Source organism: Artemia franciscana, chromosome 13 (assembly GCF_032884065.1).
Source record: "Artemia franciscana chromosome 13, ASM3288406v1, whole genome shotgun sequence".
In the NCBI taxonomy this organism is placed as follows: domain Eukaryota; kingdom Metazoa; phylum Arthropoda; class Branchiopoda; order Anostraca; family Artemiidae; genus Artemia; species Artemia franciscana.
Window position 1 is genome coordinate 17,303,853 of NC_088875.1, and position 12,198 is coordinate 17,316,050.

Below are 12,198 nucleotides of genomic sequence, written 5' to 3' on the forward strand. Positions count from 1 at the left end.
ACGGAGGAACTTGGATTTCCTGGGTTAATTTGAAAAAGAGCAGAAATTAAATAAAAAAACAACAAGTTTTTCTACTGAAGATAAGGAGCAATGTTAAAACTTAAAATTAAAACTAGGCCGTATCTGAGGGCGTCTGCCCCCTCCTCAATACCATGATATCTACGCTGGAGTTTGACTTTTCGTCTTAATTTTTTGAGAACGATTTTTGAAACACAAGGGCCGTGTACTTAAAATCTGAACCTTTTTTAAAAGTTCTTAGAAAACTTTAGCGTTAAAAAAGGGCATTGAGGAGGGGGAAGACCCTCATATACGGACTCTATTTCAGTTCGTCTTAAATTTTAATGTCGCTCCTTACTTTCAGTAGAAAAAATTTGTTTTTTTTATTTGATGATGCTATAAATAAAACTATCTCTCTAGTCCTCCGTGATGAAAATGGTAACTTGAAGATGCGCATTTTCCTTATTCATGCTTCTGGAATTTGCATTTCTACCAATAATAACATCTCTCAAACAAGACTTATCTGGAATATCTTTCACTTTTATTTTCAAAACAAAGACCAAAATATGCTTAACCTCTAAAAAAATCCAAAGACAAAAATTAAAGGTTCTAATTATGAGTATCCAGCTTTCAGATGACCGGATATTTTGTTTTTAATTAGTTAAAAAGAAGTTTTCGGAAAAATAACCTTTTCAAAGAAAGATAAAGAGGTAAACTGTGTTAAAACCTAAAAAAAGCGGAAACAAAGGTCTATAATAACCAAAATAACGTTAAGTAGGAAAGAATCAGTCCAATAGTAACCAAGGCTCTAAAAAATCGTAATTTTAATAACAATTGGTGCATCAAAAGAATTGCGTTTTTATGCTGATTCCTTGATTTTATTGTTACCCATCAAAAGCTGCGAGCCAGAGAAAATCTGCTAGATTTCTGAAAAAGAAGGAAACATCCCCAGAAAGTCCAGTGTTACTAATTAAAATGACACCATCAGATTCAGAATACCAGAGAACCTTATCTTAGAGGTTTCAAGCTCTTATCTACAAAAATGTCGAATTTTGTACTTTTTGCCAGAAGACAGATCGTAGATAAGTGGTTTTTTATTTCCCAGGGTAATCGTATCAAACCACTGGTCCTAGAGCATTAAGAGAGAGCTTCTTGGAACAGAAATCAAAAGTTCTAGTGCCTTTTTAAGAGATCAAAAATATTGGAGAGCAACTATAGCCCCCTCACGTCCCTTTTCACCCCATATATATCTGATGAAGATTTTTAGATAGTTATTTAATTCGTCATAGTTAGCCCATCAAACATACCTTTGGCCATGGCATAAACACCTTAGCTCCTGGGAAAGGGCTGTAAGTTATGCAATTTGCCCATTGTCCACATGCAGTATTTGCTACTCGAAAAAATAGCATACATGGTTTGTTTCATTTAGGGGGGAGGGGCAATTTTCCACGGAGATAATTTTTCGTGAGTAGGAAACTTTCGCAGGGGAATTTTCCCGGAGAAATTCTAAACAGTGGGGGTGGGAGGGGTTTTCCTGGCATGAATAAACAATTTCAGAATTTAAATAAAAACAATTCTTTCCAGCTAAAATTAAGGAACAACATCAAAACTTAGAACAAACAGAAATCCACACATGTGGACGCTGCACCTTACTCAATCCCCGCTTGTTTCGCAAAAGTTTTACTTTTGTCAGAATTCTTTAAAAAATACTTCTCAAACACAAGAGCAGTCGAATTTGAATAAGAAGTATTTTTAAAGAAGTTTAATATTTTAGCATAAAAGCGATGGTTCAGAAAGGGGCAGCCACCTTTTTTTCTCAGTAGAAAAACCTTCTTTTTGTTAATTCAAAGTTATAACAAGTAGATGTTAGTATCAATAGATGAATGAATCCTAAAATGAGTAAAAATTAAAATTAGCAATCAATTTTCACTTAAAACAAACATGGATTACCACAGATAGGAGAAGAGCTATTACCTTTTAAACCTTTTAAGGGCGGTAACGTCATTTAACTTTACTGAAAACACGAGATATTTGAAAAATTTCCATTTTTACAATTACAACTTTCAAAACGATACTAAATAGCTGAGATTTCGAGAAATGAGTGTCGTTATGAAGCGAACAATTGGTCTACTTTCATTAATTCGATGTACTTTCATGTTCCGTTATTTACGTATATCTTTATGTTCTATTTATGTCGCATCTAAAAGCAAAAAAGAGCTAAATCCTTGTTTTCCAGTTAATTAGTTGATCATTATTTTAGGAAATTTTCATTCGAGATTTGTGTTCTTTCCCATGTAATTGGAGCTATACTGTTCACTGTTGCCAAGTTTGCTTCTTCTGTTGAGCTACTCGTTCTCGGGCGTCTTTTAGTTGGTTTTGGCTCAGGTAAGCTCATTATCCCAGCTTAATTTAATTCAATATATATTTTGGGACTTCAGATTATGCAGGTCATTTTGTGGGTTGCATTGAAAGAGTAACAGACGTAACATGCAGAGCTGACCTCAATTCCTAGATGGATAACCTGGACTCGGTGGAATTAAAGTTGCACATGTTCAAACAGTTCGTGGTAACGAACTGTAGTAAGGAGTGACCCGGCTGAATAGTAACCAAAACCCTAAAAAATGGAATTTTGATACGAATAGCTACATCAAAAGAATCGCATTTTAATGCTGATTTTAAATATATAAGTTTCATCAGGTTTAGTCTTAGCCATTAAAAGTTACGAGCCTGAGAAAATTTGCGTTATTTTAGAAAATAGGGGGAAACACCCCCTAAAAGTCCTAGAATCTTAACGAAAATCACACCATCATATTCAGCGTATCAGAGAACCCTACTGTAAGAGTTTCAAAATCCTATCTACAAAAATGTGGAATTTTGCATTTTTAGCCAGAAGGCAGATCACGGATGCGTGTTTATTTGTTTTTGTTTTCCTCAGGGGTGATCGTATCGACCCAGTTGTCCTAGAATGTTGCAAGAGGGCTCTTTCTAACGAAAATGAAAAGTTCTAGTGCCCTTTTTAAGTGACCAAAAAATTTGGAGGGCACCTGGGCCCCCTCCCACGCTAATTATTTTCCCAAAGTCAACGGATCAAAATTCTGAGATAGCCATTTTATTCAGCGTAGTCGAAAAACCTTATACCTATGTCTTTGGGGACGACTTACTCCCCCACAGTCCCCGTGGGAGGGGCAACAAGTTACAAACTTTGACCAGTGCTTACATATAATAATGGTTATTGGGAAGTGTACAGGCGTTTTAAGGAGGATTTTTTTTGGTTGGGGGAGGGGATGAGAAGAGGGGGATAGGCTGGGGGAACTTTCCATCGAGAATTTGTCATGGGAGAAGAAAATTTTCATGAAGGGAGAGCAGGATTCACTAGCATTATTTAAAAAAAACAATTAAAAAATAAATATGAAAATTTTTTCAGCTGGAAGTAAGGAATAGCATTAAAACTTAAAACAGAAATTATTACCCATATGAGGGGCTCACCTCCTTCTAATACTTCGCTCTTTACGCTAAAGTATTTTTAGTAATTTCAACTATTTATTCTACGGCTTTTGTGATTCAGGGGTCATTCTTAATGAATTGGGACAAAATTTAAGCTTTAGTGTAAAGAGCGAGGTACTGACGAGGGGCGAACCCCCTCATATATGTAATAAAAACATGAGAATACAAAAGTTCTTTACGTTAGCTAATTTATAAGTTACGTAAATCTTTTACTAATAAAAAGATTCGTAAAACATTAAAAGTTCTAGTTGCCTTTTTAATTAACCAAAAAATCGGAGGGCAACTAGGCTTCCTCCCCCGCTCTTTTTCTCTCAAAATCATTCGATCAAAATTATGAGAAAGCCATTTAGCAAAAAAAAAAAAAAAAAAAAAAAAAAAAAAAAAAAAAAAAAAAATGCAAATTTCGTTTTGATTATTCCTCTGCGGAGAGCCAAAATCAAAACATGCATTGATTCAAAAACGTTCAGAAATTAAATAAAAAAACAAGTTTTCTTAACTGAAAGTAAGGAGCGACATTAAAACTTAAAACGAACAGAAGTTACTTCGTATATGAAAGAGGCTGCTTCCTCATCAACGCCCCACTCTTTACGCTAAAGTTTTTTACTGTTTTAAAAAGAAGAATTGAAAGAAAGAGTCAAACTTTAGCGTAAAGAGCGGGGCGTTGAGGAGGAAGCAGCCTCTTTCATATACGAAGTAATTTCTGTTCGTTTTCAGTTTTAATGTCGCTCCTTACTTTCAGTTAAAAAAACTTGTTTTTTTTTTATTTAATCCACAGGTTAAAGGCACATGCTGGCTGGTTTTAAATTGAATTTCCTGGTGCATACCAGGGCAAACTAAATAATACAACACTAACTTAAAATCCAAGAGCTTAAACCCATAAATTTAGGTAGTGCGTGCAACTTAACATAGTATAAAATATTTGTTCGGTGCCTCCCTTATTCGGTAATGTTCATTTTTCCTCTTTTTGTAAGTCATAACTAATATGGGATAAGTTTTTAAATAGAAAATTCCTTTGCTATTACACTGGGAATCATGAACTAGCATATTTGTCTTAACTTCAGATCTAGCCTAACTGTTTCATGAAATTTCAATATTTTTTTTATTATGTGCTATATATCTCTTCCTAGGTTTTATGAAAGTTTAAATGGGATTAATTTTTATTTATTTCAATTTTTGTCGGACTGTTTTTTTTCTCATCTTGATGTTAAGAAGTCCGAAGCTTTGACTAGTTGTGACTTCATTCGATTTGCATGTGCAGCCATAAACTCAAATACTTGCTACTAAATCAAAACAAAGAAAACCATCTGGAAAATAAAAACTGGTCTACGGTTCTTAGAAAGTAGAAAAAAGAATAATATTATTAATACTTCCACAGTATCTAGCACGGCGTTCTTAGCGCGGAGAAGGAAGAATTTAAAACCAAATAACATACAAAAGGGTGGAAAATTTTGGATCAAAGAAGAATAAAAATAAAATAATCAGGCCAAACGTGTTGCAACTCCATGACGGAGACCATGGAAACTGAATCTACAATAGAAAAGCTGTTCCTCTGAACTCAAGCATAGAAGCAATTGACAATAAATTATTAAAACGAATTAAAAGTGAGCTTAACCGTTTTGTTGAGAAATTCTTCATATTGGATTCTAGTGCAGCTATTTTCTATTCAATCCAATGCAGCTATTCTCTATTAAATCTTGTGCAGCTATGTATAGTCACAGAAAATAGGAGTACTAGATACCAATAAGAGGATTATTTGACAACAGAACAGTTAAGTTCATTTTCAATTCGGTTTTTATGGCACTTGGTACTTACCAAGTGACATATAGCGATCGTTTGCTAGTTTAGGCACTTCCAGATAAGCTAGGACGGTAAAAGCTGAAAGGTGTATCAGGGACCAGACCAGATTAGATTAAAAATAGTGGAAGGACGGTTAATTCGAAAAAATTAGAAAAAATGAGGTATTTTTAACTTACGAACGGGTTATCGGATCTTAATGAAATTTGGTATTTAGAAGGACCTCGTGTCTTAGAGCTCTTATTTTAAATAAGATATCACGAGATCCGGTGAGATTGGGGGGAGTTAGAGGGGGGAACCGGAAATCTTGGAAATCACTTAGAGTGGAGAGATCGGGACGAAACTTCGTGGAACATACGTTACAATACCAAGCAAGAAGAGACCAGAGCAACACTGTATTTGCAAGATTGTCTTCAACAAAAACAGAAAAATTGATAACTATAGTACCGAGTCTAATTTAAGATTCCAACCTCGTCACAAGTGCCATATGAGCACTTGGCTCTTGTCTATTTTATTGTTAGTTGCTTCTATGTTGGTGTTTAGAGAAGTGGCTCTTTTATTTTTCATAAAATAAAGAATTTTGTTGTTCGACTGAAAGTAAGGAGCAACATTAAAGCTTAAAAAGAAAATAAATTATTCGTTACATGAGGGTGGCTGCCCCTTTCTTAGCCCTTACTCTTTATTCTAAATTTTTAAAGTTCTTTAAGAATGCATGTCATTTCAGTTTGACGGCTCTTGTGTTTCAGCAGTGTTTCTTAAAGAACTGTGACAAAAGTCAAGCTTTAGCGTACCACCGAGGAGCAATTGTATGTATCTGGTCTGATTGTTTTCTTTTTATTCTTCTTTAATCTTAAACTTGTTTGGCCTTTTCTATGGTATTTGTCTTTTTTCTCCCCGCTGAAAACGCCTTGTTGGATACAGACGAAGTATTTATTTAACTATTCTCCTATTTCTTCTTACGGGCCAAAGAACCGGTTTGGTTTTTATGATCTTCTTCTTTGTTTAGTCGTGCCAGGCAAGTTCGGCCTTAGATCTTTTATACTAGATCATGGAAGACAAACTTAAAACAAGAAAGTAAATACCTGTAATTTGTTTGTGGAATATATATGTTAATTCTTCTAACATCAAAATAGTCTATCACAGAACATATGTCAATCAGGGTCAATTTTTAGATTTTCCTTTTTATATTTGTTATTTTGCAAGCGAAATTAGGTAATACCTGCCGAAAACAATCCTTACTTTCCTATAAAAGGAAATTCTTTATAAATCAATTGTTTTTCAATTTGATTTAGAATAAGGGAAGATTGTGTTCCTCTGATACCACTGTTTCCAGATACTATTTTTTCTAGAATATCTTAAATTCTCCAACACAATACTCAGTTATATACTTTCATGGCAGTGAAAACATGTGTAATACTAAATTAAGTGGTAATGTGTGTTTAGAGGTCACTTTTAACTCGTTGCATTATAATTCAGATAAAAATCTCCTTGAACTATCTTTTTTAGATGAATTTGTTCATATACATACATCATCCTCCAAAAACGGTTCCCGTCCAACTGAACCCCCGCTTAGCTCAATCCTAGTCAACTCAACTCATTTAATTTACCCCTCCTTCGACTCAACCCCCTTTTATCTCAGTCCCAGTGCAATTTGAACCCGTTTAAACTCAACCCTCATTCAACTTAAACCCTATATAACACAACCCCATTCATCTCAAATCCTATGCAAATTAATCCGCGTCTTTCTCAACCTCGTTTAACTCAAACTCCGTTTAACTGAACTCCCATTCGACTCTGCCCTCTTGCAATTTATCCCTCGCTTAACTCAAATATCATGCGGTGGCTCATTCTCTATTTAGTATAACCCTATTTGACTGAACCCGTATTCAGCTCAACCCTACAGCTGGTTCATAATGTCAAATTGAATAAAAAAGTTTTTTTTTAACTGAAAGTAAGGAGCAACATTAAAACATAAAATGAACTGAAATTATTACGAATAGGAAAGGGTTGGCCCCCTCCTCAACACCTCTCTCTTTATGCTAAAGTGTTTTAATACCTCTTAAAACGCTTCTTATTGTTCTAATTAGACGACCCTTATGTTCCAGGAGTCGTTCTTAAGCAATTGGGAAATAATTCAAACTTTAGCGTAAAGAGTAAGACATTGAGGACGGGGCAACACCCTCATATACGTAATAATTTCTGTTTGTTTTAAGTTTTCATGTTGCTAACTATTTGCAGTTGAAAATACTTGTTTTCTTTTGATTTGATTTCTGATTGTTTTTTAAATAATACCAGAATATCTGGTCCTACCTACAGGGAGAAATCCCCCTCCCGACAAAAACATCATCTAGACAATTCAATCCCAGTGAAAATTTACTCCGGACAATTAGCCCTAACAACTACACACGTAAAATGGAGACGGAAAAGAGAAAGCAAGACATATAAAAAGAATTTTGTACAGGAATTCTGGCGAATTCCCTTAGTGTAAAATTTCTTCTGGCAAGCTCACCCCCTGGAAACTTCCTTCCCATGGGCAATTCCCCCGTGGAAAAGCCCCAAGAAGAAAATTTGTCCCCCTACCTGGATATCTATGCATACTTCCCAATAAAAAATACTGTATGTAACTAATGGACAAGTTTTTTATTACTTAAAGACCTTTTCCATTGGGGCTGTGGGGGTCATATTGAATCCGAAGACAGTTATTGGGTCTTTGAACCATGATAAACAAAATGGCTATCTCAAAATTTTGATAGGATGATTTTGGGAAAAAGGGTGGGGATGGGGGTCTGGTTGCCCTTCAATCTTTTTGGTCAATTAAAAAGGGCACTGGAATTGGCAACGGTCCTAGAACACGAGGAGAGAGTTCATTCAAACGAATGAACCCTCTCCTGATGTTCTAGGACCGCTGAGTTGATATGATAACCCCTGGGAAAAAAACAAATAAACAAGCGTCCGTGATCTTTCTTCAGGCAAAAAAAAAGAAAGAAGATTCCACATTTTCGCAGGTAAGAGGTTGAAACCTCTGAAATAAGGTTCTCTAGTACACTGAATCTAATGGCGCGATTTTCATTAGCTTTTTTCGACTTGTAAGTGATGTTTTACCGCTTTTGAAAAATAATACAAATTTTCTCAGACTCGTAGCCTTTTATGTGCAGCACTAAACTTATTGAAACTTGTATTTTTGGAATCAGCACAATAAGCCAATTATTTTGATATGTCTATCGGTATTACAATTCCATTTTTTAGAGTTTCAGTTACTATAAAGCCGCGGCGCTCCTTACTTACAGTTCGTTACCACGAACTGTTTGATAATACCTATAAGAAAACAAACTCAAAATAAATCAGCGACATTTTGTATGAAGTCTACGGCTCTGTCTGGGAATTACGGGAGCTGGGATGCAAATATGCTGTGGCAATTACTATATTTGAAAGAGTGTTGGATGGTGAATCGAATAGTATATCCATATTTCAGTTAGAGAATTAATTGAACTTTTGACACATTTTCCGTCAAAACCTTTACCACAAAAACCTTTACCACAAAAACCTTAAAAGGCTTGATTTTACGTAGAGCTTAAACCCTGTAAAATTAATAAACCTCAATCTCAAATTAAGTATGGAGTATTGCAATATAAGTTGGAAAATACTATCAAAGCAAGAGGCAAACTTTAAGATTCCAGTCAGCGCTGGTTCAAACTCATTCATAGGCCAGGGGTTGAGTTTAGCAAACAAGGGTCGATTGGAATGGGGATTGGGTTTTATTCCCGTTAACTTAAACAAAGCTGAGTCGAGGGACGGGTTGAGTTAAGCAATATTGAGTTGCTTTGGGGTTGAGTTTAATGAGGATTGAGTCAGACGGGATTGAGTTAAACCCTGGTTAAGCTCCTTCGGGTTTGAGTTAAATGGGGTTTAGTTAAGTAATGGTTTAATTGGGGGGATTAATTTTAGCGGGGATGAGTTGCACTGGGGATTGAATTTGAATAGGGTTGAATTAAACAAGGGTTTGGTGAAAAGGGGTCGAGTTGAACAAGGGTTCAGTTAAATGGGCTCAGTTAAACGGGGGTTCTAACAAACATTGGTTGAGCTATAGTGTACGCCTCCATAAACTGTTATCCGTCTGCTCTCTTAATAGAGTTTGAAGCTCTGTAGATTCAGTTTAAGATAATTTTTCAAGTTGAATAAGTTTATTTGGCATTTTTGTCCAATGTCTATTTGTCTTAAACTTTGTGTGCCCAATTTTGGAAGCTTTGTTCGTTGACAATTCCTGATGCTGCCAATATAATTTGTGCACTTATAATTCTTGTAAACTAAGTTTGAGATTACAATTGAGAAATTTATTTCAAAATAATACCATGGAGAAGAAAGGAGATGTCTTGACAAGTTTACAAATGAAAAAAAAAAATCACGAAAAAAATCTGACAAAGAATAATTCACGTCAAGTGAAAGTGTAGCACCTTACACTTGCCTGAACGAAGAACGTTCAGTTCTAAAAATTATTTCTAATATTTTTAGGAACGTAGCTACTGGCTCGTATACTTGAAAATCACCGCATAAATATCATACAGTAAAGAAAATTCCTGTCCATTAGAGATTTTTAGGACACAATCCCTCACATTTCTTCATAACTCTGCCTTCGTTCGTGCACAATGATCAATAGCTCTGCAGCATTGTGCGCTGAGATCCAAAGGCAAATTACCCTTTGCGCGCGCTGTTATGTGTCTCATTTTTAAAATTTCTTTGCTGCACTGATTTATATTTATGCTGTACTGAAAAGCTTTGACAAATATTTGTATGACTTGCAAGTTTTCAATTTCGAAAAATAATATTTTTTTTTCTTTTTTTCTTTATTTATTTTAAAATAATATTTTAAAATAATGTTTTTTTTCCAGGTCTCGCTACTTGCGTTGTTCCAATATATTTGGCTGAAATATGCCCTCCGCACATCAGTACAATTGTGAGTGCCACACTCCCAGTAGGCTCTTCAACTGGGAATCTATTAGCACAAGTGCTAGCCATGAAACACGTCCTAGGTAAGCTTGAAAAAGTTAATTTATTTACTTTTTAGTACAGACTTAGACTTATTTAACTTTCCAATTTTGTCAGTTATTTTTATGAAGGAAAAAATAGAGAAAAATACTTAAAGAAAAGGGCAAAATGAAATAGAAGCGAAGACACGTAATTATAGCAAAATCCACAGAAAAAAAACCCAGACTGTCCCATTATTAGTTTATCTAATTTCATTCCACCAAGGTAAATGTTTTGTAAAAGCTTCTGTTTTCTTACAATGTAAAAATACTACTATTTATCTTGGGCATTAAACTCACTCCTTTGAAGTGTCACCCTCACCCACTGCTTAAGAATGAGCCATATGACTCCCGCTGCATTTTTGGTGCTTGTTCCTGTGAAACTAGTGCCAATAAATTGACTGAGGATAACGTTTCTCTTTCCACGGTTATCTTGTATTTTTGCGTAAAAAAAAGTGAGCATAAAAGATAGTTGTGGGCATGAAGTCATGGCTAATTGTAGAAAAAGCCAAGACAGATAGTCTAATTGAGTGAGAAGAAAAACCTGGCATTAATTCCCCCTCGTTGCCGTCGTTACCATTTTCCACTTATGCTACACCTCTCATGTCACTCCACAATGACGAATTAGAGTCATGCTGCTTGAGGTTCTATCAGAGGATTTTTTTGAAGTGTCACCCTCACCCACTGAGTCCCAATAAATTGACTGAGGGTAACGTTTCTCTTTCCACGGTTATCTTGTATTTTTGCATTAAAGAAAGTGAGTCCTCCCTAATCGGGAAGGCATCTCCTAGAAATCACAATTACTGTTATGGCTTCCGTCATTATTCTTATGTATGAACTTCCTAGTAGTAGTATATGTTTAGTCAGTGGAGAGTGAAATAGACATGTTAGCTAACAGTTCCCAGAAACGTGTTGATCGAGGCCGCAATGCAAAAAAAATATAGTGACTCGAAAAAAAAATTAGCGTAGCAAAGTAACGTCACTGTCATTGAAGTGATGAAATAAGCCTGTCACTGAAAATATCAAACAGTTCATGTTAACGAACTGTAAGTAAGGAGCGACGCGGCTCAATAGTAACCAAAACTCTAAGAAACAGATTCTTCATAACAATAGACGCATGAAAAGAATGGAATTGCAATGCTCATTCAAAATATATAAGAGTCATCAAATTTAATGTTACTCTCAAAAAGTTTTTCTCCGCTTGAAAAAGGTGTTCTTCTCCAGTTTTTCCTGAGAAATTCTCTACAATTTTTGAAAAAGGGGAAACGCCCCAAAAATCAAGTGATCTTAATAAAAATTACACCATCAAATTCAGAATACCAGAGAACGGTACTTTAGAGGTTTTAAGCTCCTATATACAAAAATGTGGAATTGGCATTTTTGCCAGAAGAAAGATCACGAATACGCATTAATTTTTTTGTTTTTCTTGCAAGTAAAATATCCAACAACAAATGTAATAAACTCACTCGTTTTTGTATATTGACTCACGGTTCAATGAATGTATCCATGCGTTAATTGGCGCTAGTAACGTTGTTTTTCTTTTAATTCCTCTTTTCTGCTGATAATCATCTTTCCTGCTGATAATTTCCTTGCTGATAATCTCTGCTAGTGCCCATTTTATTTTAATTGTGATTTTTCTGTCTATCATCACATTATTTTTACATAGATAACAGTTTCTGCACCTAGACAAGATATGTTGCTTGACGTTGTAGGGGTACACCTGTCTTCTTTTTATCTTTCGTTGAATTGTAATAGTAGGGGGGGGTAGTAATAAGATCAATCAACGAGTACCGTGTTACTACCAGCAAGAAGTAAAAGCGTTTTAAAAACATCGGTTAGTAAAGACGACGGTTTGCTCTTTACTGCTTTGTGACTACCGCTG

At 35.2% G+C, this 12,198-nt stretch overlaps 1 protein-coding gene across 4 annotated transcripts in view; it reads left to right on the plus strand.

The window, feature by feature from the left end:
* Positions 1-12,198, plus strand: part of LOC136034590 (solute carrier family 2, facilitated glucose transporter member 14-like) — an 86,793-nt gene that overhangs the window by 51,076 nt on the left and 23,519 nt on the right. For all 4 annotated transcript variants that reach the window (XM_065715859.1, XM_065715857.1, XM_065715860.1 and 1 more), the window contains exons 4-5: positions 2,258-2,382; positions 10,182-10,322. In XM_065715859.1, the coding sequence (XP_065571931.1) occupies positions 2,258-2,382; positions 10,182-10,322 (266 nt within the window). The remainder of the gene's footprint in view (positions 1-2,257; positions 2,383-10,181; positions 10,323-12,198) is intronic.